The sequence below is a fragment of the Lipotes vexillifer genome, unplaced genomic scaffold (genome assembly GCF_000442215.2).
Source record: "Lipotes vexillifer unplaced genomic scaffold, Lipotes_vexillifer_v1.1 scaffold263, whole genome shotgun sequence".
NCBI lineage: Eukaryota > Metazoa > Chordata > Mammalia > Artiodactyla > Lipotidae > Lipotes > Lipotes vexillifer.
Genome location: NW_006796752.1, coordinates 2713882 through 2740554, shown reverse-complemented (window position 1 = coordinate 2740554; position 26673 = coordinate 2713882). Strand labels below are relative to the sequence as shown.

Here is a 26673-nt window from a genome sequence, read left to right as displayed (position 1 = left end):
AAAAAAAAAAAAAAAAAAAAAAAAAAAAAAAAAAAAAAAAAAAACCCAGAAGGGCGTGAGAATTTACCTACTCCTGGGGTGGCCTGTAGCTAAGACTGTCACAAGGTGCTGGAGTATCACAGCCCAGCTTCTTTGACTCTTCTGGAGACAATTCTGGAATGTGTTCTCCAGAGGTCCCTTGCAGGACTAGGCCAAAGTGACTTTCTGTATGGCTTCTGATTTGTTTGGCCTCCTCCCCTCCCTCATCTTACTCCCCCATTCCCCTATAACACATCACTAGTGATAACACATCACTAGCTATTGAGGGTTGGCTTCAGGGGATTCCAGGCACCCAGTTAAGTATTGGCTGAGCTGGGCCAGGATGTTATTCAGTGACTGATTCCAAGAGAATTCAGAAGCTGTGTCGAGCAGTGACAGCCTGATCAAGAGTCCAAATGATCCCAGAGATCCCAATAATCATGTCACATGAGACCCTCAAAATACATAGGCTTCAGAAGAGCCCCTTGAAGTGCAAGGCGTTGAATGAGACAATTTATATACCTATCTCATTTAATAGTAAAACATCTCTACAGTAGACTTTTTCAGTTCTCATTAGAATGCTTGAGATCATGCAGATTCAACAAAATTCACCTTTTACTAATTTTAAAATCACATTTTAGGTGAAGGGGTACTTCTAAATTTCACTTTGGTAGGATTCCACTGATATGTTGCCTCAGTTACATGAAGCTTCATTTGACCCCATCATCACTGCCCACCCTCTCCTGCTAAATGTCCTGTTACTCATATATTCATGTACACGACATTAATGTGGGTAACATTCACTTTACCCCCTGAGATGATTGCAGATCTGGGTGACGCAACAGCAGAGTTCAGGACTGATGCTCTGGAGCTGCACTGCCTACTACAGTGGCCACTAGCCACATGTGGCTATTGAGTGTATGAATTATGGCTGGTCTGGATTGAGATGTACTTTAAGTGTAAGGTATACCTGAGGGATTTTGAAGACTTAGTATGAAAAAAAAGAATGTAAATTATCTCATTAATAACCAAAAATATTTACTACCTGTTGACATAATATTTCTGTATTAGGTTAAATAAAAGATTAAAATTAATTTTATCTCTTATTTTTTGTGTAAAAATTATGGTTACTAGAAAAAAATTACACATAGAGCTTGCATCATATTTCTATTGGGCAGCTCTGCTCTAGAAACTCAAACAAAGGGAGGTTTAGGGAGTGAGGTTGTCTGAATCCTCCCAGGAAGACAGGCTGAGCTGGGAAGAAATTGTGTGGTTGCCGTGATGGCAGGGTTTGCTGTGGAATCAGGAGGCAGCCAGGTGAGTGCTTCATGACCTCACTTTACAACATGTGTGGTTCCACAGATGGCTCTGTGCCCCTCTGGCCAAGAGACTTTATGGCTGAAAAAACTGGCTTGTAAATCAGTCGTCTGCCCAAATGACACCACTGCTTCTCTGGTTCCAGGCTGGCATTTGTTAACTTTGCAGAATTCACATTTGCTCTCTGTGTCATGCTGTCATATTCTTGTTGGGGAGGGGGAAGAGGCCAGCTGAGAGAGGAGAGAAGAAGACAGGATGGAGGACAGAGGGAGACCCGGGGAGAAGACCTCATGGGCTGAAACAACAGGTTCAAACATCAGCTTGTTGGGGCTTCCCTGGTGGCGCAGTGGTTAAGAATCCGCCTGCCAATGCAGGGGACACAGGTTCGATCCCTGGTCTGGGAAGATCCCACATGCCGCAGAGCAATGAAGCCCGTGCACCACAACTACTGAACCCACGAGCCACAGCTACTGAAGCCCGCACGCCTAGAGCCTGTGCTCCACAACAAGAGAAGCCACCGCAATGAGAAGCCTGCGCACCGCAACGAAGAGTAGCCCCCGCTCGCCGCAACTAGAGAAAGCCCGCGCACAGCAACGAAGACCCAACGCAGCCAAAAATAATAAATTTTTTTTTTTTTTAACATCTTTATTGGGGTATAATTGCTTTACAATGGTGTGTTAGTTTCTGCTTTATAACAGAGTGAGTCAGTTATACATATATATATGTTCCCATATCTCTTCCCTCTTTGCCTCCCTCCCTCCCGCCCTCCCTATCCCACCCCTCCAGACAGCCACAAAGAACCGAGCCGGCTTCCCTGTGCCATGCGGCTGCTTCCCACTGGCTATCTACCTTACGTTTGTTAGTATATATATGTCCATGTCTCTCTCTCGCCCTAACACACCTAATTAATAAATTAAACAAAAAAAAAATCAGCTTGTCAAGTGATTTCTTCCCCTCTTTCTTTTCTCAGTGATTTCTTCCTCTCTTTCTCTCTCTTTTCTTAATGTCTTTCTTCCTGACTTTTTTTTTTTTTTGCGGTACACGGGCCTCTCACTGCTGTGGCCTCTCCCGTTGCGGAGCACAGGCTCTGGATGCGCAGGCTCAGCAGCCATGGCTCACGGGCCCAGCCGCTCCGCGGCACGTGGGATCTTCCCAGACCAGGGCACAAACCCATGTCCCCTGTATAGGCAGGCGGACTCTCAACCACTGCGCCACCAGGGAAGCCCCTTCCTGACTTTTTGATGTTTGTTCCTGGAAAACCATAGCAGTTACCTTTGTTTTGTAGACGAGGAAATAGGGGAAAGAAACTGAGGAGTGATTTCCAGAGATAAATAGGCTCTGAGGCAAAGGGAGTAGGAACAGGATTTAGGGGTATAATCCCTTCTGTGTTGGGGTGGAAGTCCCAGCTCTAGAAAGTACACTGTCACCAGCACTCCACCCTGGTGGATACTGCCTCAGTTAGCACAGTTTCTGGGAAAAGGCTTTTGGCATTGTCACAAGCCTCCGGAAGAATTCCACACTTTAGGCCAATATAAAGGAGTTCTAGATCCTACCAGGTGTGCCAGTAGGGCTCCTGGTGTCCCTTCAGATCTGGGACTGCCTTGGGGACGACACTTGGGCCCAGCAGAGCAGGACACATTAGTTCAGTGAGCACTCATGGAACGTCTGGTGGGTCCTGGGTGCTGAGGGATGGAGAGCAATTGCCCCAGGTCCCAACCTTGGGAACCTCACTGTCCCATGGGGGCAGACAGGTCTGAAGGGGGTCTGTTTAGATTTGGAACCAACGGTCACGGTTGGACTCACATTCACATATCTCTCTCCCAGGGCCATGTTCTGCAATGATTTAAAGGAAAAGTATGAGGAGAGGATCATCATCAAAGGGGTCGACGCGGAGACCATGCACACTCTTCTGAACTACACGTACACCAGCAAGGCGCTGATCACCAAGCAGAACGTCCAGCGGGTCCTGGAAGCTGCTAACCTTTTCCAGGTGTGTGAACAAACAGGCCCAGTGCTCTCCTCTGGAGAGAAAAAAGCAGCAGTTCTCTGGAGACCTGCCTGGCCTGGCTCCCAGGCCTGTGCCTGGGACACACATACACACTTAGCTGGGCTTGTGCTTACTTGAAATTTCCCAGGGAGTGGAGAGCTGAGTCATTGACCCCTTAATGCGATGAAGCCAGGGGAGCTTGGTGCCTAGAACCTACACTTGGTTCCTGACTCCAGGAACAATGACTACAATGTAGTCATTGAAGCCTAATTGGAGTGGGGACTGCAGTCACCAATTCATATATGTACCTTCTACTCCTTAGCACAACCCAGGGAGATAGTCACTTTCCCCTACTTTGCAGGTGGGGAAAGCAAGGCACATAGAGAATAAGACACAAGGCTGTGATTTGAACCCTGGGCTTTTTGAGCCCAGGGGCCACATGTATGCCACTATACTGTGCAGCCTCTCAGGGAGCAGTGTCTAGATTCCAGGGGAAGCAGGAACTTCGCTGCTCAGCAATTTGTGGTGGGTGTGAAAGAAGAGCACTTCTCATGAGGGGTGTTATGGAAGATGAATAGAGAACCCTCAGAATTAAGTTTTATTATTTGCATTTAACTGTGTTTCAGTCTGATTATAATAATTATAGTTAGCTTCATAAAATAATTAGACCCACAGATTACATCAGTTGCATCCACAATTATCACAGGAGATCCAGCTTGAGTTACCATCTTTGCCTAGGTCTAAGATTACACCTTGAGCTCGGTTCCATTGGGATATGACAGAGATTATCCCACTGAGGATGTCGAGATTTATGATAAACAGAGTCCGGGGACAGGCCAGGTCATTCCCAGGGACTGAAGACAAGCATCAGATCTTGTCCATGGTTTGGGAGTTTGGGAGTTGGCATCCTCTTGGATCATCAGTAGGTCAGCAGTTGGAAAGAACAGAAAACAAAGTCTGGGAAGGTGGGGAAAGAGGAGTCTAGGGTCAAGATCATGGGCAATTGGATTATCTTTGTGAGGCTGGCGTCTAGGCAGGATTTAGGAAGCCCAGCAAGGAAGGGAAAGTGTAAAGAGGGAGAAAAATCAACCATGGAAGAGCACTGATGATTCTGAGTAATGGGTTTCTGCAGTGTTAGCCAATTTTGTCTCAGTTTCCTCAGGGCATTTTAAAGATACAGAACAAGTTACTTCCCAAAGGACTGGTCACGCCTTACCTGGCAATGTGGCCAAGTCAGTTACCACCTGTTCACCCAGCCCCTTGTCCTTTCTCTCTCCTTATCTGCTTAAACCCTCAGCCTTATTCGCTGGCAGGGAAACTTCCTTTGTTATGTAGAGGGAGGAGCTCAGCAACCTCATGCTCAACATCCCCAACTCATCCCCTCTACCCACTATTCCACCAGTCTAACTTCAGGGAAATCCTTCTTGTGTTATGGAAGGGACTCTATCTAGTTCAGCTTTTATGCTTTTTGGGAAATTTCTCTTACAAGGCAAGTATCCCTTCTTCACTGCTTCCCCCCAAAGGACCAATAAGCTTGAGCAGAATCACCCCATTCACCATAATTCAATCAAACCACAGTTGTCATTGTTACCTTCATGCTAATATCCTTTCCTGGGGTCCAGAAAGTGTTGTTGACTTGTCTAAAGATGGACAGGTAACACTGACAATAATAATAGTAATAGCATTTATTGCTTCACATACAGTGTCTGACACCAGAGTAGATGCTTAATGACTACAAATTGTATTGAGCACTTACTGTGTGCCTTGAGTGACAGTGTTGGATCTAGTAACAAGGTCTCCTGTTTTTCCCACTAACTGAAAGTAGGTCTTATATGATAGGCTGAGGAGATAATGTTGTTTTTAAAGTGCAGGTTTTAATATTTATAAATTGTAATAACATTACAAACTCATTTCAGAAAATTAGAAATCCATACAAGCAAAACGAACATAAAAATTACCTACAACCTCTTTCTATTCAGAGGCAATATGGCAGCTTCCTTAGTATATACACTTCCGGGTCCTTTTCTGTGCATTGATTATACAGAGGCAGCTAGCAGGGTGATAATAGCACAGCTTGGAGCCAGACTGCTGGATTTAAATACCAGCTCCACCACTTATTGGCTGTGTGACTATGGGTGTATTTCATAATTTTGCTGTGCTCCAGTTTCCTTGTCAGTAAAACAACCAAACCAGGGAATACCAAGGAGAGAGAAGATAGGAGACAGACATGGAAAGGAATCTCCTTCAGAGCCTGTAGAGAGAGCCAACTCTACTGACAGCTTGATTTCAGACCTCTGACTACCAAAACTGTGAGAGAATAAATTTCTAGTTGGTTAAATTGCCAAGTTTGTGGTAATTTGTTGTGACAGCCGTACGAAACTCATACAAGCTTAAAAAGTAAACTATAGCTAAAAGTCTTAAAATGAAGAAGTAATCTCCTATTCCCACCCCCTCCTTCAGCTCACTCTTCTGGAACAATTACTTTCACATGTTTTTAAATGTTTCTTCTTTTATCTACTTCCAGATTTCTAAATGATTTGTGTACACTGTTATCTCTTGAGGCATCAATTTTAGATAACTTCTATTCCCTCTCTCCTCCTGCTCTAATTTTAACTGGTCACTCTCTAGGCCTGTTGCACAGTTGTTATCCTGGGAGTTCCCTTTGCTGTCATACTGGGAGTTCCTTTTACCTCATTTCTAAGTTGGATTTTCTCTTCCTGGATCCCATATCTTCTTTCTTGTATACTCCCACATTTTTATGGATCACAATCTTTAATATCTTACAATGAAAGAGTATTTAAGAGAGAAACTTTTTGAGACTTAAATGTCTAAAAATATTTTTGTTTTCCCTTCATATTTGATTGATATTTTGCCTGGGTATAAAATTCAAGGTTGAAAATAATTTTCTTTGACATTTTGAAGGCAGTGCTCTATATTGTTATCTATTATGTACACATTTTGTAAGAATAGGTTACCACTGGGCACATGTTTTTTCATCTATTTCATCCATATTGTATATCATCATTTTTTTTTATGTCAATAGATTCATTTCTGCAACAGCACTTACAATTGCTGTGGGTCTTTTTTCATTCATTATATTCATTTCTTCTATTGGGAGATTCATGTCTTTCAATTCTGGGAACTTTTCTTATATTTTCTCTTTGATATTTTTCTACCAACTCTTTTATCTATTCTGTGCTCTGGAGCTATTATTAGTTAAGTGGCACACCTTCTGAATTTAATTTAATTTTTTTCTTACCTTTTCTTTCCTAATGACCTTCCTGTTCTACTTTCTAGGAGATTTCCTCAACTGTATATTTCAACTCTTCTGTGAGTTTTTAATTTCTGCCACCATATCCTTGCTATGTATTTTATTTTTTTTATTATTATTATTTTTTTATTTTTTAAGGTGTTGGGGGTAGGAGTTTATTAATTCATTAATTTATTTTTGCTGTGTTGGGTCTTCGTTTCTGTGTGAGGGCTTTCTCTAGTTGTGGCAAGCGGGGGCCACTCTTCATCGCGGTGCGCGGGCCTCTCACTATCGCAGCCTCTCTTGTTGTGGAGCACAGGCTCCAGACGCGCAGGCTCAGCGGCCATGCTCACAGGCCCAGCCGCTCCGCGGCATGTGGGATCTTCCCAGACTGGGATACGAACCCATGTCCCCTGCATTGGCAGGCGGACTCTCAACCACTGCGCCACCAGGGAAGCCCTTTGCTATGTATTTTAATAGATTCCTATTCTTATTTCTTGGAGACTATTATAATATGTTTGAAGTTTTCTTCTGCCTTCTCTTTCTTTTGAGTTCCTTTACTCGGTGTGTTTGCTTAGGTCTCCAACTTTCATCTTAGAGGGCGTATCAGTTTTCTAGGACTGCTACCATAACAAATTACCACCAACTGGGTGGCTTAAAGCAACAGAAATTTATTCTGTCACAGTTCTGGAGGACGGAAGTCCAAAATCAAAGTGTCAGCAGGGCCATCCCCCCTGTGGAGACTCTAACGGAGAACCTGTTCTTTGCCCTCTTCCAGATTCTGGTAGCTTTTTGGCATCTCTTCACTCCACTCCAGTCTCTGCAGTCATGTCACCTTGCCTCCTCCTCTTCTGTGTGTCCTGTGTGTCTGTGTTTTATAAAGATATATGTGATTGCATGTAGGGCCCACCAGGTAAGCTTCTCCTCTCATGCTACTTGACCTAGTCATGCCTTGTGCCACATAAAGTAACACTTACTCTTTTGCCATATAAGGTAACGGTCACAGATTCTTGGGAGTAAGACGTTGACATATATTTTGGGGAGCTACCATTCAACTACTACAGAGGGTTTCTTCAAATACCCTTGCTATCCAGTCATGTTTTATATTGAGGCCTTAATATACTAGGTTCAACTCAGTGCACATGGAGTAGAATGGGAAGCGAGAAGACTAGGGAGTTTTACTAGGGTTATCAGGTGGCCTGCCAATTTTTTATTCGGGCTCCTTAAATGTCAGTAGTTGCTGAACTTTTCCTAGGGCCGTTCAGTTTCTCCAGATAAAGATCATTCAGTCTTTTGCCGGGGGTTATAAGACAACTGCATGTATTCTGGACCGGTTACATAGGTGTGGGTATGTGTGCAAATCTTTGCTTAACCCCTTTATTTTAAGTAAGAGGTCCTCATGTGTCTTCTTCAGTTTCTGGTGTCCCTGAGTCCAGAGCCTTTCTGGTCTGCTTTCTCCACAGGATAAATCGTCTTTTCCAGTGGGAGTGGGAGTTGTTAGACCGCAAGAAGTAATGAGGAGAACCAGGAGGCTTAACTTCTTAAACCAACTCCCTGCTGTCAGCTCCCACCTACCCTGGTCTTCCTGGTTTGGGGGGACTTTAATATTCCTACGTTTTTGGATTCTGAGGGACAAACTTAGTGTGACCTCTGTCCTCTCAGCAAAGTCACTTACCAGTCTTTATATTGTGTGGTTTGGGGTTACTGCTGTCTCTTGGTTTCATTGTGGATGGAGTTTGTGTTTCTGTTTCTTGTTCTCCTTTCAGTTTTGGGTGATTTTTCAAGAGACCTATAAAAACCGTTTAGATAGTAAAGGCTCTAATCTTTTGTAACACTGTTGCAAATATTTTCCATTGGTAATATGACTCATAATTGTTAGTTATAGTTTTTTAATGTACAAAGCTTAAAACTAGTATTTAGTCGGGTTTATTGATCATTTCCTTGATGGTTTTTGCCTTTGGTTTGCCTTTTTAGAAAGACCTTCCCCATTGCTTGATTATGTACTTACTCACTTATAAGTTCATTTAATCTCTTTACATCTACAGATTGGATACCTAAATCTTTAATATACCTGGAGATTATTTTGGCATAAAGTTTTGTCTTCTTCTTTTCATTTTCTCCAAATGGTGAGCTTCAGTGGAGAGTTTAATGAGCTTTAATGAGAGGGATTGAAGAGGAAGATAGAGACAGGATAGAACTACAGCAAGCTTTGTTTATTGTTGATTCTCCTCACCTCAAAATTTTCCAAATCTTTATTTACCTTCTTGGAAAAAAACAGTTTCTCTCTGAAGCTATTTTATTCATTTTCCTGTCAGTGTTAATTCTGATGAAAATAAGAGAAGAGTACTGTGAGCTTTTGGACGTCTGTTTAACTCGCTTTCTGACTGATGTTGTTTCTGGACTACTTGCTCTGAAGTCTCAGACATAGAAAACTGGGAATATTTTCATGCCCGAAGGCACCATAAGGGACAGATGTTTATAGGTTGTTGAAATTACTCTGTGGTTTTAAAATATTATTTACTCTTTTGGATGGATAAGACATATGCCCGTTCTAAATTCAGAAATATAAGGAGATACAGTGAAACATTTGCCATCTTCACTCTTAGCTTCCTTTTTCCTGTCTTGCTGTCCTTCCTGTTCTATGCACGTACAGTGTATATGTGCATCTATCACTCACTCATTGCCTCCATTTTTTAAACACAAATGTTGGCACAGTAAACACTCTATTTTGATGTCTTGCTTTATTTGGCTTCACGATAATTTTTGGAGGTTGTTACAGGTCAGCATGTGTAGAGCTGTCTTGTTCTTTTCCTTTTTTTTTTTTTTTTTTTTTGCCGTATGCGGGCCTCTCACTGTTGTGGCCTCTCCCGTTGTGGAGCACAGGCTCCGGACGCGCAGGCTCAGCGGCCATGGCTCACGGGCCCAGCTGCTCCGCGGCATGTGGGGTCCTCCCAGACCGGGGCACGAACCTGTGTCCCCTGAATCAGCAGGCGGACTCTCAACCACTGCGCCACCAGGGAAGCCCTGTCTTGTTCTTTTCAATGCTGGATAATATCGTTGGGGTCTCTCTAGATGTCAAACATATACAGTTAACTGTAATGGTCTATTATAAGGCAGGGTGGTGGAACAGAAAGAACATGGGCTTTGGAGTCAGGCAGAACCTAGGTTTATATCCCAGTTCAGTCACTTATTTGCTGTGTAGCTGTGGACAAGTTACTTAAATTTTCTGAAACTCAGCTTTCTCATTTGTAGAATTAGGATGACAATAATACCTGCCTTTCAGGGAAAGTGTGCCAGAGTTGGCATTTTATTTTGTCATTTTAGAACCTCCACAGAAGCCAATACCACCTTTGTGGAACTGAAATCAGCGGGAATCAGATTATCTTGGTTCCCCTGTGACATCCAGTAGTAAAGGTTTCTTAATTTTCACACCTTTGATGTGACTCAGCTGCTCTCTCATTTTCTGCTTCTCTTCTCAGGCCTCCTCTTAATCTCTTCCTCTTAAACACTGATTGCTTCTCTCTCAGGATTTCCCAGTCCAGAAAGGCAGAAGGGAGAATTCAGTTGACCAAGCCAATCACCACTATGGCTCTTTGAAAAGAGTTTTCACGTGAGGCCACTTCACGAGTGGCTAGCCTGTTAACACTGATTGCCCTTGGGTCAAGGGCCCATTGGTCCCGTGAGGTATGGCATAGGGCCAGACAGTTTCTTTGGAGGAAACTTTGGGTGTGTTAGGTACTGCATGATCTGCCCACTTGAGGAGATTTGCAGTAACCTGGCTACAATTTAGTAGCCAATTTTGGTGAGGAACGTATTTTCTCTAAGTAGTTTTGGGGAAGGTAAAAGTAAGAGAAGCACCTAAGAGAAAAGGCCCAAGTAACCTGTTCACATGTGAGGCAGGGATTTTAAGATGCTTGTCACCCAGTGGAGGCTCCAGAGAAGCAAAGGTCCCTCCCTTGCCTTAACTGGACTTTTAGGCTTCTGAGTTCTACATAAGCCAGGTAGTCAGAAACTACAGATCAAGGACAATGACTATAAAAACTTGGGCAATTTTTTAATCTTGGAGGACTTTGCCATGTTTATTTGGGGAAGTTTGCCTTATCTGTTAGTTTCATTGTTATTATTAAAACCTCATGAAAGAATAAGGGCTTGTGAGCTTATCTTCAGAGCAGCAAGAAGATGTGAGGTCAGGGAGACCATACTCATCCTGCATTTAGTCTGTATCTCAGGGAAGGATCCCTGAGATACAGAGCAGCTGGTTAGAAGGGGTTTGAATGAAAAAGGAGGTCAGGCTGAGTCCCTACGGCTGAAGTGAGGAAAGAAAGAGGGATGTCGGAGTGGCGCAGCCTGATCACCTGGGCCGAGCCTGAGAAGACCCATGTGGTGTCTTCACAGCACCCCATGGGGAGGTGATGTAACTTTCATCATGGTGGCAGTCTGAGGGGACTTTGGTGAAAGTCCTGGCATTGCTTATTTTCCTATTATATCTTTTGCTAATGACAGGATGGATGCTGGTGAGACCTATATGATGAGGTAGCCATGTGGTCAGTGGCTGACTTGATAGCCTGGGTTGGCGTCTTGGCTTCCCAGTACTTGGAACATGGTACGTAAATGTACCATGTTGAGCCAGTGAATATGTGGTGCTCTTGTTCATCACTAGCTGAATATGAGGACCTGCTCAAGATGCCATCAAAATTTGCCTGACCTCCTATAACAGGACACTAAGAAGCCCAATTCTGGCTCTTGGAAATGCCATGAGCTAGTAGAGGAGGAAGTATTCCACAGGCTAAATACTGATACTTGTTCATTTTTAAGCACCCACTAAGAGCCAGGCACCTATAGGTAAGAGTATGTCCCATTACTGTAAGGTACAGATGAATTTCTGGTCTTATTGACAGGGACCCACAGATTATGTCTACTCAACATCAGAATAGCCGGTTGATCTAGGCAAGAAAACCAACCCAACGCTTTCTTTACCACCATCCAGATAAAATCAACCTGTTGACTGTCTGATGCACCCTCTCCCACACATTCCCCTTGTCAGTCAGTGATACTGTGTGGCTACTCTGAGGGTTAAGAAATCAGGGTTAATTTCCTGGGTCTACAGGACAGTAACGGTTGCCATTTTCAGAGTATTTCAGAACAATTATTTTGCCTGTATTATCTCATTTAAATTGAGGTAGGTATTTTTACCCCCAACTTATAGACGAGGGAAATAAGATTCAACAACGCTAAGGAAATGCTCAGGGTTTCACGGCTAATGAAAAGGAGGAGACTGAGTTAACTCCAGTGCGTAGCCTGTGTGTTCTTCACCCCACATACTGTATCCACCCCTCAGAGCGAGGCCTGAAACAAGCCATGATACTGAAGGCAGCTGGGGCCTTTAGTATATGGTGCTCTGTGACCAGCACAGCTGCAAACCCTTTCACCCAACTCCCTCTGGGGAACCTTGGACACTTGGAGTTACCAGGTGTCTCCCCAGTGAGCCTGCTGCTGCCCACAGAGCATCTCTCTTAACTTTGCATTTCTGTGTTTGATCTCAATGTTGGCTCTTTTAAACTTTTAGGCATAACTTATGTTCAGTAAAATGTGCATATCTTAAGTGTACAGCTTGATGACTTTTCTTATGTAGGTATAGAACCTTGTAACTACCACCCAGGTCAAGCTCTAGAGCATTCCTGGCATCTCAAAATGCTCCCTCATGCCCTCCCCAGGAAGTACCTCCCCAGGGGTAACTACTACTCTAGCCATGCCACCATGGATTAGTTTTGCCTGTTTTTAAATTTTGTATTGTTCTTGAATTCCAATTAGTATAGGGGTCTAAATCTTAGGCTACAAACTCAGGTATGCAAAAAAAAAAGTGTGATTTAACCTATTATTTTTCTTTTTTTGTGTTTTCTAATTTATTATTGAAATACAGTTAATTTATAGTGTGTTAGTTTCAAGTGTACAGCAAAGTGATTCAGTTATACATATATATGTGTGTATATATATATATATATATATATATGTATATTCTTTTTCAGATTCTTTTCCATTATAGGTTATTACAAGATATTGAGTATAGTTCCCTGTGCTATACATTACGTCCTTGTTGATTACCTATTTTATATATAGAAGTGTGTATATGTTAATCCCAAACTCCTAATTTATCTCTCCCCACACCCGCCATCTCCTTTGGTAACCATAAGGTTGTTTTCTATGTCTATGAGTCTATTTCTGTTTTGTAAATAAGGTCATTTGTATCATTTTTTTAGATTCCACATATAAGTGATATCATATGATATTTGTCTTTCTAAAGCTATCATTTTTCTAACATCGAACTTAATCTTTATTCTGAGCTTCCTATTCTACCAGTGGCAGAAGCTGTAGTCAACTTAATGACAACCCACTTCAGGAAAGCCTTATCAATTCAGGATTTGGGTTGCTTATATAGTTGCAGGGTGCATTTACACAGTGCCAGAACATTGTACAAAGGGGCATCTGGCTCAGGCTTACCGTGGTCATTTGCATCATTGGTCCATGCTGGCACCTCCTGGAGTCTCTCTCTTGATCATCAACCCCTTCCCCACTGGCATCAACTGAAAGTCCCCAGTCCCACCTGGTTCTGGCCATCAGTCCTTGCTGGTCATTTTGCATTTTCTTTGTCCTATTTTCAAGGCCTCTTCAGGTCTGCCATTCCCCTCAGTATTTCCATGTCCCTCTCAGGGGCAACAGAAGAAGCATCCATTTCCTCTCCTGTGCCAATCTGGAACTGGAGAGAACTCGGAGCAACTGCCCTAGGCCCGCTTTGTCTAGAAACAACACACTCCAGTTTCTCTTCTGCTGCTGCTCTACTGGCCTGCTGCTTTTCTGATTTCATCTCGGCAGTCAGGGTACATGTTCTTTTGTTCTCATATCCACAGCCTCTAAGGGCTCCCAGCATCCCCCTTGCTCTGGAGTTCTGGCCTGCAGTGAGACAGAGGGACCATCCCAGGGACCCACATCTGCTTCTCACTCCATTACTAGACTCCCCCTTTCTCCTCTCTCTTTCAGGCCTGAGAATTGTTATTTCCTCCAGTGTGGGAAAAGCTGACTCTTATATTATCATCCATTCTCCTATTTCTACTGTTTTGGCATAAACTTTTGCACACACTCTTTAGGATTCTGGATTTTGAAGGTCAAAGGGCCCAGTTATTACCACTAATTGGTGTTTCAAAACTATTTTTGTAGTGTAAGTTCTAAAAGTGTATTTAGAAACACAAAAGCCAAAATTGTCTTCTTTCATCTACCCTTACACCCTTCCTTGAGTAAGTAAGCCTCGAATGCCCTAGTTGCTGTTTATAGATTGTGGAATAAGGAAGTGGGATGTGGGGTTTTAGCTGTAATACAATCCACGTTGCTACCAGATTCTGACTTTTTCTGCTACCTAACTACCACAAATTACTGAGTATCTGCTACGTTCAAGGCACTTTGTGAGACGCTATCGGGGGAAATAAAGATAAAAATTGTAAATATAGATCACATTTACGTAGCAATTTATCACGTTCTTTCCCCTACATGATCCCATTTGATATTGACAGTATTTCTGAGAGTGAGCAAGCAGGTTATACCCTCCTAATGAGCCTGTAAGGTGGGTTTATTATTCCCAACACTTTCCAGATGAGGAGACTGTGGCTCAGAGAGAGTCCAGCTCATCAAGTGGTGGTGCTTTGATCTGGGTTCTAAGCCCAGAACTTCTGGCTCCTGTACCTGCCTCCATTTACTACCCTTGAAGCCTCAAAAACGAGGATTCCCAATGAGCTTCCAGACCCCAAGGCAGAATGTAGAAATTGAGAAATTTCTGGCTCTGAAGGAGGTGGACTTCATAGAATGGGTAGGATTTCAACAAGTGGCAATTGGGTTTGCAGAAACGTATTCCAGGCAGAAGGAACTTGTAAGCAAACACTTAAGGTTTCACCTTCTCTACCTGCTACCCCACCTATTGCAGCTGTCTGCATTCATAGACCTGCTTCTCAGGACTTGGCTCCTGCTTAGGTACGTTCTTCTGTGCCCTACACACGTGTCCACACACACACACATGCACACATACTCAACTCCCCAACATCCTGAGCCTCAACCACGTCCCAGACACAATCATTCTGTTTAATCCTTACAATGATGTCCCTCCCTGGCCTTCACCCTCTCCCTGGGCTGAGTCACTAAGCCGCAGCTGTGACTTGCCCCTTGAATCTTAGTGTGACCCACATGTATCCCCTTGAATCTTAGTGTAGCCCACATATATTCCCTGTTGCACCCTGCTAGCCTGTTGGGGCCCCCACTATGTCCTCTGGGAACTCAGGGGCTGTCTGTTGCCTGAGTCTCTACCAAACTTGCCACACCCTTGGGCACTGCCCCTCCCCTTTCCCTCTGATTCCACTTCTGAGGTGGGTGCACCTCTAAGTGCCCCGGTCCCCCAGCACCTGCCCCCCTTAGTGAGTGGGCCTTTTGCAGGTCTTAGCTCCTTCCTTTCCTGCCCACCCTGTATAGCTTCCAGGAACTAGCAGACCTTTCAGTCAAGTCTAGAGGAAGGACTGGAAGTCTGGAGGGAGCAGAGGCCATCCGAGGGGTGGGAGAGTGTATTCCCACAGAGTCAGAGGCGGGTGTCTGGCTTGAGAGGGAGGGAGAGGCAAAGGTGGAAGTTAGGATCAGTGGTAATTTACAATGTGTATGAAGACCCCTCTTTAATACCAATACAGACCTCACAAGAGAATGGTTTTACGTTTAGTATCTATTGTCTGGGAAGACAAAAATAGTGACAAAAGTTCACAATGAATTCAGAAACACTCTCAAATAAATTGGAATTTTATTCATCTCATCAACAGCTAACACATTCTTCACATATACTGATTTGTTGGGACTTGAAGGTAAGAATATCAATGTCTTTATAGACCCTTTGCAAGAACTCCAAGGCCACATAGGGACTGTGGTCAATGGAATTCCTGATTTGGACCAAAATAGTACTTCAGGTATCCTGGAGTGGAAGGAACCTCTAGTGAGATGCGGAATTACAGTGGTGAAGTTCTTTAGGAGGCCTGGTTTTGGAGAGCATAAAGGGAAGCCGAAGAGGGGCAGTGGAGATGCGGAGGGAGGGGTGCACTCTCTTTGAAGCAGACATTTCTCATGGGAACTGCAGCCATGTTTCAAGTGGTTTCTTTCGTTGTATTTTTAGTCTCCCTGTTAGAGTCAGGTGCCTGGGTGAAAATTTTCACTCACATGTTCTCCCAAATAGGAAGTTGACTATCTGTTGCCATTGTCTATCATCAGTCAGCTTGAATAAACAAGTTCATGTGTCATTGGAACAGGCTGAGACAGAAAACTTACCCTAAAGTCCTAAATAATCTTAAATATGAAGAAGCAAAACCAGATTTTTTTTTTTTTTTTTTTTTTTTTTGCGGTACGCGGACCTCTCACTGCTGTGGCCTCTCTCTTTGCGGAGCACAGGCTCCGGACGCGCAGGCTCAGCAGCCATGGCTCACGGGCCCAGCCACTCCGCGGCATGTGGGATCCTCCCAGACCGGGGCACGAACCCGTGTCCCCTGCATCGACAGGCGGACTCCCAACCACTGCACCACCAGGGAAGCCCCAAACCACATATTTTTAAAGAGAACAAGTTCTTGTTCCCATGACTGCCCTGCACATCAGCAGTTTCCCAGACATTGGTTGGGATCCCATGATGCTGCCCTACACAACCCTCACACTCAAAAATGTTTATAGAAGCATATTTTGGAGGGAATGTAGGCAACTTGGAGAACCCCCACTCACCCTTCTACTCATAAGGCCTCTTCAGACTCTCCTGGAATTTTGTTAGCTCAACAATGCAACAGTCACAAAGGCAAGGTGATGCTCAGTGAGAAAAATTAGCCAGGTGATCTCCAGTATCACTTCTACCACCTACCAGCTGTGTGACCCTGGGCAACACACTCAACTCTGAATTCTCTATTTCCTCCTCTGTACAGATGGCAATATTAATACCTACTTAAAATATATTCATTAAAAAATAAAATTTATTCGTTAAACAAAATAATGGATGGGAAATTGTCTAGTACAGATCTTGGTACCTACTAGGTATCTGAAAAATATTTTCTTTCTCTCTCTCCCCTTCCCTTCTTTCTCTCCTTTTGCCAGAGTTTGTGCTAGGTGCTGCTGGAAATAAAAACACACGGATGACCTAGAACCTGCCCTTGAGATGCTTGACCATAGTACAAGGCAGTACAGTGTTCTGCTAGAGGGGCAAGTGAGTTGCCTAGTAGAGCCCAGAGGAGGGAGGAATTGATTCCATGTTGGGCAGTTGAAGAAACCTTGAAGGAGGAAGTGGCTTTTCAGAAAGAACTTCATGAATAGGTAGGATTTCTCCACTTCTTTTCCTTTCCCTTCTCTTCCATTCTCCTTCCTTCTTAACCAAGTATCGACCCAGAATTTTAAATGTCCAGAGGCAGGGAAGGCTCAAAGCACAGTCTGATTAAGACTCTGGCTCTGTGTCTTTCTGGTCCTTCAGGTTGGCTCTCCCTCTCGTATTGGCTTTGTCCTCTGGGTGGATGGATACCAGAGAGCCACCCAGTGTCTCCTGCAAACACAATTCCCAGAAAAATGTCACATGTGCAAACAAATGTCTGCATACAATGTAGGGGTTCATAAACTCTCTGGAGCATCCGTTGGTCCCAGATCTAACAACTCTGAATGAAGGAAACAGCCTTGTGTAGATAAAGTGATGGCCATGGTACTCACTCTTCCTTCCTTTTGAGGTAAACTTAAAAGGGGAGTTCTCAGTTGCAATTAGGATAAGCTATCCTGAGTCCTTTCTTTAAAAGTGGGGCCCCAGAGTCAGACTTGCTTGGGTGAGGAAAGCAGGATTTTAGCAGATAGTGATGAGGGACAAAGGTAGTCGTGGCTGAGGAAATGGTATGAGCATAGAAAGGCACTGTGACAGGTGAGCTTAGGGTTATTTGGAGAAGGTGAGTAGACAGGCGTGACTCCATCAGGGACAGTCCCAGTGCTGACTTAGAGCCACACTGGGCACAGCTTGAGGGGTAGGAGTGGACTTTCTCAGTCCAGGCAGTGGAATCACTGAACTGTTACATAGTGTTTATCCTGGCTGTAACTCTACACATTCCACGTGATTATTTGATTCCTGCTTGCCTCCCACACTGGTCTACCTTCTCAGATGAGCACAGGCACTGTGTCTCTTTCTGCTCCCCTCTGTACCCCCAGCCCTGGTTGAGGGCCTATGATCTAATAATGTTCAATACATATTAGGGAAAAGAACAGGTGGATGAATGGTTTCTGAGTGGGGAGCGACACGTCTGGGTCACTGTTGTTCACGCGTGTGAGCTTTGGTACTTGATTTTATTCTCCTTCCTTGTTCCCTTCTTTGCTCATTGGTTTTTATCACACAGGGGTAGCAACTGGCATCTTATCAGCCAGGCCTTCCTCGGTCTGGACAGATCAGACCATCTGAGTTTTCCAGTGAAATGTGCAAATGACCCTCGGCATCTGCCAAGCCCTTGTCCCGTGCACACACTATTTGACCGGAGGCAAATTGAAATAATGTAAAAACATGCATTTTTGGAGTGAGAAAGACTATTTCAGATTTTAGCTCTGCCTCTCATTGTAAGTCTCTGAGGAAATTACCTCACTTCTCTGAATCTGTTCCTCATCTATAAAACAGCAATGATAATAAATATCTACTTTATAGTACTGTTGTATTAAATGAGCTGGTTAGGCTGGCACATAATATGTGCTCTTTTTTTTTTTTACATTTTATTTTATTTTCTCATTGTGTACTTGAAAATCACAAGAAAGTATTTATTTTATTTTTTCCTGATTTTAAAAGCAACTTCATGCTCAGTGTAGAAAACTTGGTCTGTATAGCAAGGTCTAAAAAACAAATTACTGTAATAACTTTATCTACAAAACTCTATTGAGACAACCACTATTAGCATTTTGATGTATTCCCTTCTAGTATTTTCTCTACTTGTGAGAAATGTCATTTATTTTAAATAGATAATTCCTCCACATGGCACCCAATTGGAGGGGGTACAAAAAGGTAAACAGTGAAAAGTAATTCTCCCTCTCTACCCTCACTCTGCCCACCAGTTCCACTTCCCAGAGGCAACCTTGTTACCAGGTTCTTAGGGGGCCTCCCAGGGACAGTCTACATATTTAGAAAATCTCTTTGATTTTCATATCATCTTTTTCTCAGGCAAATGCTGGCAAGGCATACCTGCCGTTCTGCTCTGGAGGCTGCCATCTAAGTGAGTTCCCTTTCAGCCCTCATGATGTCTCTGTGAGCAGAGCCGCAGAGGGCTCTGGTTACAGCTTCTGAGGGCTCAGCGAGCCTTGGTCTCGGTTTTATATTTTTACTCTTTGAACTGAAAATCTGCAAACAACTAAACAGGTGTTAGATTTCTCAGTCTCAACTGTTTCCTCAGTTGCTCATGCGAGGAGCAGATCTGCAGGCCGTTGGGGCCAGCTCACAGGGTGGTCTGAAGCAGAATTTAGGCTTTCTCCAACATTGACCATCAGGTCAGCGTTTCCTGAATTGACAACTGAAAAGTGTGGTCTGACAGGGTAAGATAATATTTTGCAATTGGGATTGATCCCCCCATATTAGGAACGTGTGCCCCCTAGAATGCTCTGGAGTGAAGAACAAAGCCTAAGTCAATATGGTCCACCCTAAGACCAGTCCTGTCCCCTCCCTTCAGGCCCCATAACCCTACCACCCCCGGCTCCTGTCATTAGAGTTTCTCCTCTGCAGGCTGCGCCCTCCCACTTGGTCAGGTCTGCCCATCTGTACTCTCAATAGGCCCCGTCTTCAGACCAGCCCTCCCCAACAGGCCCTGTCCCCTCAGCCTTCCTCTTTCCATCCTTCTAACTGTTCAAACCAAGAACATTGAGAACTTGACCCTCTAAAGGGCCCAGTGGACAAGGAGGGAAGGTAGGAAGTTAAACTCTTTCAAAGCTGAGCTCCAGAGAGCAGCAAATAGAATGGACAGGTGCATTTGAGACATCTCATCTGTAAAATGCGTATTAAATAATATGATGAATACAAAAGGGCTTTGTAAGCTGTAAAGTGCGATATACGCATATGGGACTCATATTCTTACGAAGATGATGATAATTTAAAAATAAGTCATGGAAGCCAATCTTACAAATTAATTTTTTATTACAAAAGTGTTACTTATTCATTTTAGAAGATTTTAAAAGTATATAAATAAACAAAATAAGAAAAAAAATCTCGGAACTTCCCTGGCAGTCCAGTGGTTAAGACTCCATCCATGCTTCCAATGAAGGGGGCACAGGTTCAACCCCAGGTCGGGGAACTGAGATCCCACATGCTGCACTGCTCAACCAAATAAATAAATAAAATTAAAAAGGGAAAAAAAGAAAAAAAAAATCTCATAGTGTTATTACAGAGTGTGGTGCCTTGTATTATTTATACAGTATATTCCATCTATTCCTATGGGACCTGTTTCTGTGGGAGGATTATTGTTGCCTTGACAACAAATTTTGCCCCGTGACTTACCCTGGCCAGTTAAGTGTGAGTGGAAATGGCATGTGCCACCTCTGAGCAAAAGTTTTAAGAGCCTTTGTGTGGTTTGCCATCTTTTTCCTCCTTCTGTCACAAAACTGGCATGTCAAGAGCTTTTCCATCATCCTTGGTCTTGGACTGAAGCCCTGTGAGCCCTGTAATGTGAGTGAGAAATAACATTTATTGTTGTGAGCCCGTGAGATTTGAGGGTTGTTTGTTACTGCAGCATAATTTGTCCCAAGATACCTGATACACAGAGACAACAACTGTTAATATTTTGGTTTATATCCTTCAGTCTTTTTTTTATGCCTATATTCAATATATATTTTTCTTTATAAAAAGAGGATCACAATGTATGTATGATTTTGTGAAGTGCCTTCTCATTTCACCTGAAAATATTTCAGTATATAGCTCCAAAAGATGAGTTTTCTTTAAGCATAACCACAAAACGATTACCACACTTGAAATTAATAATAATTGCTTCATATCACCAAATGTTGGTCACTGTAAACATTTCTCTTCTAAAATTTTGTTTAAATCAGGGATCCAAATAAGCTGCATACTTTGTAGTAGGTTGATATATCTTTTAAATCTCTTTTTGTGCTTCGGCTCTCCCTCCCTGCCCCACCCCACTTTTTCTCTTTCCCCTTTTGATGTATTTGTTGAAGAAACCGAACTGGTTGCTCCGTAGAGTTTCCCACAGTCTGGGTTTTGCTGATTGTATTCGCATGGTGTCACTTAACATGATCCTCTTTCCCCTATGTTTCCTGTAAATTGCTGATTAAATCTAGACACCTGATCAAGATTCAGTGAATGGATTTTTCAACTCAATACATTATGAACATTTTCCATGTCATTTAATATTCTTCTACAACATGCTTCCTTAATGACCATACAGCTGTCAAAAATATGAATGTATTTTCATTTATTTAGCTAGTCCTCTGTTGTGGGTCACTAAGGTTGTTTCTAAATTTTTGCTACTACACACAACTCACTGATAAACCTCCTTGTGGACTAGTCATTTTCTGGCCTGATTTGCTGCCCTTCTGTTCTCTTAGTTCCTGCGGATGGTGGATGCCTGTGCGAGCTTCCTCACAGAAGCCTTGAACCCGGAAAACTGTGTTGGAATACTGAGGCTGGCAGACGCACATTCCTTGGACAGCCTAAAGAAGCAGGTTCAAAGTTACATCATCCAGAACTTTGTGCAGATTCTGAACTCCGAAGAGTTCCTTGAACTTCCTGTGGATACCCTGTACCACATCTTGAAGAGCGATGACCTTTATGTGACAGAAGAGTCTCAGGTGTTTGAGACTGTGATGAGCTGGGTCAGGCACAAACAGTCAGAACGACTCTGCTTGCTCCCCTATGTCCTGGAGAACGTGCGCTTGCCGCTTCTGGACCCATGGTACTTTGTGGAGATGGTGGAAGCGGATCCTCTCATCAGACAATGCCCAGAGGTCTTCCCGCTGCTACAGGAAGCCAGGATGTACCACCTTTCTGGCAATGAGGTGAGTTGATGGTGAGAGATGCCGTATATAACCAGCAAAGTGAAGGAATTAGCAGACCTCCCAGAGATACAGGTGAGACTGGCTTACAAATCATTAGGGCATCAAGAAGTAGATGCTGTAGATGTTTATAGTTTGAGTCAGGCAGTTCCAGAAGCCCTGGATTTCTGATCTGTAAAATGCCGATAATACTACATGGTAGACAGCTACTGAGAGAATTAGGTGAGATCTGGAAATCACCCAGCACCATGCCTGGCACATCCTTCCTCTTTCCGGTTGTGTAAGGGCGGGAGTTTGGTGGGGGAGACACACACATGAAGGGAGTGTGCCCTGTCCAGTCGCCATTCCACAGGGCTGCTGCTTTCCCAGTTTGTCCACTCTGGGGAAACCCTGAGACTCTTATATCTCCCCTGACATTACCTAGGTTCAGACTCTCATTATTTCCTTCCTGAACCTCTGAGAATTCCTCAAAACTCAGCTTTCTGCCCCCAATCTGGCCGCCCTGCAATTCATTCATCAGCTGGATGATCTAAAACTCAAGCCTAATCATTTCACTCCTGGGCTTAGCCTCTTCACTGGCTCCTCACCACTTTCAGGATAAAGCCCACACTTCTGCCTAAACTCTCTGAGCCTGGTCTCCTGCTCGCTGCTCTAGTGTCATCGGCAACCTCTCTCTCCTGTTACAGCCTGAGTGCAGTGCTTGTAATTCCCCAAAGCGGATGCGCTTTTTCAGCCTTCAGGCTAATGCAGGTGCTGCTCAAATGACTTTTTCCTCTTCTTCATCTAATTAACTTCTGCTCCAGCTTCAAAACTCAGTTTAAGGATCACCTTCTCCAGAGGCCTCTGTCAGTCTCCTAGCACTGGAGCATTGCTCTGTCATAGCACCAACCACTGCATGTTAACCGTTGAATTCTTCATCTGTAAATATCTCTAGACAGGGAGGTTGTTATGGTAGGAAATATGTCTTATTGGACTTTTCATCCAGACCTTAGGGGAGTCCTTGGTATATAGCAAGGGATTGGTTAATGTTTGTTGAATGAATAAATGGGTACCAAGATGGTGAATAAACTTATCATTTGTATCTACCTGGTTCTCCTTAACAATTCCTGAAGAAATGTTATATTCAGAACTTTATAAAGACAAGAATAGGCTTAGTGGAGAGGAACAAAATAATCATTAAGTAATGATAGAGGGGCAGTTTGTTACGTTTGTACACATGAACAGCCACACATGTACACCACTATACAATGGTTCTGAGGTTGGCTACCAAGCCTTCTTCATTAGGCCATTGGTAGAAATATTAGCCAAAATAGTTTAGGAATTGTCTTTCAGAGGCCCCTTGGGAGCCCCTTCTTTTCTGTCTGTCCTTTTCTAGTTCTGTGTTGTCCTCAGATCCATTGTCACTTATTCACTCTGCAAACACATTCTTAAATATTTGGTAGAATTTATCAGTGATGCTATCAGAACCAGGAGGAATTTTTTGTGTATGTGAGAAGGTTTTAAACTTCAAACTAAAAATTGTATTTCTTTAATAGCTATATAGATACAGGAGGCTATTCAAATTATCTATTCCTTCTAGAATGAGCTTCGGTAGTTTGTATATTTCAAAGACTGTTCCATTTCATAGAAGTTGCTGAATTTATTGGCATAAAGTTGTTCACAGTAGTCCCTTATTATGCTTTTTAATATCTGTAGAATCTGTAGTGATGTTATAGCTCTCATTCCAGATATTGGTAATTTGTGTCTCCTTTTTTCTCCTGATCAGTCTGGTTAGAGGTTTATCAATTTTATTAATTTTCTCAAAGAACCAGCTTCTGGTTTCACTTGACTTTCTCTACAGTCTTTACATTTTCTATTCCATTTATTTCTACCTTAATCTTGACTCTACTTCCTTCTGCTTACTTCAGGTTGGATTTTCTCTTCATTTTCAAGTTTTTTAGGGTAGAAATAAACGTCACTAATTTGAGATTTTTTTTCTAATACTGTCATTAGTGCTATAATTTCATATGCTATACTTTCATTCTTCACAAATAAATCCTGAACACCAACTGTATGCCAGACATGGCACCAAGCACCACAAAACAGTCTCTACCTTACTAAACTTATGGGCTTTCAGAGAAGACAGGACACTAAGCAAATGAAGGGTGATAAACAGACTGATAGAGGAAGACCAGATAACCACAAGGGTCCTATGCTGGATATGTGGGTCACTGGCAGGTGGCTTAGCACTGGGAAAGCCCTCATATTCGTGAAGACAAGATCAATCTCTGCAACTGCTCTCAGTTCAGCATTTAAAGTACAGTCTTGGGGCTTCCCTGGTGGTGCAGTGGTTAAGAATCCACCTGCCAATGCAGGGGACATAGGTTCGAGCCCTGGTCCAGGAAGATCCCACGTGCCGTGGAGCAACTAAGCCCATGCGCCACAACTACTGAGCCCGCGAGCCACAACGACTGAAGCCCGTGCGTCTAGAGCTTGTGCTCTGCAACAAGAGAAGCCACCGCAATGAGAAGACTGCGCACAGCAACAAAGAGTTGCCTCTGCTCTCCGCAACTAGAGAAAGCCCGCGCACAGCAACAAAGACCCAACACAGCCAAAAGTAAATAAAATAAATAAATTTTTTTTAAAACTTAAAAAAAAAAAACCCAAAGTACAGGGTCTTGATCAACTGTACTTTCAACATTCTTGCTATTTTCGTTTCTGCTTCCCATTTCCTAACTCCCTGAAATGCAGGTGATAAAGGCTTTCCTCTTATATAAAATGTCCCTACTATGTCTTCTGCAAAACTGCTGCTATGAAATATCTGCTCTGCCTTTTGTATTTGCAATGGGGTGGGTGTGTGGGAGTGGGATTATAAGCTTTGGATTTAGGAGGAGAGAGAATTCTGATAACTAGAAAATGTCAAGAACTTGAGCTCCCAGTCAGGCAGATCTGGGCTTTAATCTTGACTGCACAATTTACCTACAGTGTGACCTTGGGCAAGCTACTTAGCTGCTGTAAGGCTCAGTCCTTGTAATATGGGGAAAACAATATCTACCAACTGATAGAACTGTTTTGAGAATTAAATAAGATAATGAATGAGATGTGCTAGCACAGTGTCTGGCATATGTTAAGTGCCCCAGAAATAAAGACTGTTCCTATTCTCACTCAGTTCTTTATGGTACTCTGTCTCCCACAATCAAGCATTTTCTTTCTCTGAGGCTAAAATCTCTCTTTTCATTGTGTCCTAGTTTTTTTCTGCCTTATTGCCCCAAATCCTGCTCAGGGCATTTTCTCATCCTCATTTTATAGTCTAGGTAACTGAACCAACCAAACATTGTGATCTCTGAGTTTTGTTTCATTGCTAGTTGATTCCCTGAAACTCCCAGCCTTCTCGCTGCTTGTGTGATCTTGGCTTTATTCCTAACGGCACTAGTGTAAGCCTGGAGGATACTCTGTGAACACATTTCTCCTCCTAACCTTCCTTTCCCAAACCTTAACCCTGCTTGTCCTATCACTATCTCTCCATTTTAAACGTGTGCCTCCTCTGAGCTCATGGAGGTGGTAACAGAAGGAAGTTTTAGAACCCGAAAAGCAAATGTCAACTTACATTTGATTTAGGAGTAGTAGCTGGTACCTTCATTGGGAGAGGTCTTTTGGGGCAGAGAAAGTTACCCCTTCATTTCATTGCCTCCTAAGTTTCCAGGGACCAACTTGATCTATACCAAAGGTTGCTCTGATATGTGTGCTGTCAGGAGGACCTAATCCTGAGGGCAGTGGGGCAGAAGCTCACCCTGAGGAGCTTTATCCAAGCAGTTTGGTCACTTCTGTTTGGTCCTCTCAGATAGGTTCTTTGGACAATGAGTAGTCAGTAAGGGGAAACTTTTTTGCTCTACTTCTAACAATCTGAAAATAAACTGTGTAGGCCTGATGGTTGCGTGTGATTCTTTGGCAAACACTTCCGTGTGTCTGCAACAAACTTGCCCATCTCTGACTTCAGGCGTTTGTCATGCCTCTGGGGTTAATATTTTGCAAAACGTAGCTGAACTTACAATTTGGTAATGGTGCCACCATCTGGCAATCCTGTGGTTCCGAGTTACAAGGCAGGTCTCAATACCCAGCCAGTCCCTTCAACTAGATGATTGTATTAGTTATCTATTGCTGTGCAACAAATTATCCCCAAACAGCTGTTTAAAACAACAAACATTTATTATCTCACAGTTTGCAGGAATCTGGGAGTGATTCAGCTGGGTGATTCTGGCGCAGGGTCTCTTCTGAAGTTGCAGTCAAGCTATTGTCTGGGGCTGCAGTTAGTCATCTCAAAGCTCAAAGGGGGCTGGAGGATCCACTTGCAAGTTCCCTCGCAGGATTGTTGACAGGCGTCACTTCCTTGCTGGCTGTTGGCTGGAAGCCTCAGCTTCTTGCTACTTGGGCTTCTCCATTGCAGCTGTCTTCCTTTAGAGCAAATGACCCAAGAAAGACTGAGAGAGCTGTCAAGATGGAAGCTGTAGTGACTTCATAACCTAATTTCAGAAGTGGTATACCAACACTATTGTATTCTATTGGCATAGAGATCAACCCAGGAACAATGTGGAGGGAACAACATAGGATGTAAATACCAGGAGGTGGGGATTGCCGGGGGCCATTGTGGAAGCTGGTTACCACAATGATCTAGACTGGAAAAAAAATATCAGGTCCTGGGTTAACTAACTTGCCCATTCATTCATTCATTCATTCAGCCAACATTTATGGAAACCCACAAGCTCCAGGCACTGTTCTTGGTGCTGAGGATCCATTGGAGAAAAGGGCTATCCCTGCCATCAGGGACATTAGAATAAATTACATGAGGGTGAAAAGCGCTGTGATAGGGAAATTCAGGACTGTGGGAACAGGTGTGGAAAGGCAAGAATGGCTTCCTGGAGGAAAGAACAAAATGACATTGAAAATATGTCAAGTGGCTTACAGGGTAAGTGGTTGGGAAGATAGTGTGGGAAATCGAGGACAGATATTATGGGGAGATCCAGACAGCAGGCAGGAATGCAGGCTTCAGGCAGGGGGAGGCGGGTGGTTC

General features: G+C 43.4%; 1 protein-coding gene across 1 annotated transcript in view; it reads left to right on the top strand.

The window, feature by feature from the left end:
* KLHL6 (kelch like family member 6) overlaps nucleotides 1-26673 on the top strand; it is a 55457-nt gene that overhangs the window by 18343 nt on the left and 10441 nt on the right. The window contains exons 2-3 of the mRNA XM_007468927.1: nucleotides 3160-3325; nucleotides 21180-21629. Of these exons, the coding sequence (XP_007468989.1) occupies nucleotides 3160-3325; nucleotides 21180-21629 (616 nt within the window). The remainder of the gene's footprint in view (nucleotides 1-3159; nucleotides 3326-21179; nucleotides 21630-26673) is intronic.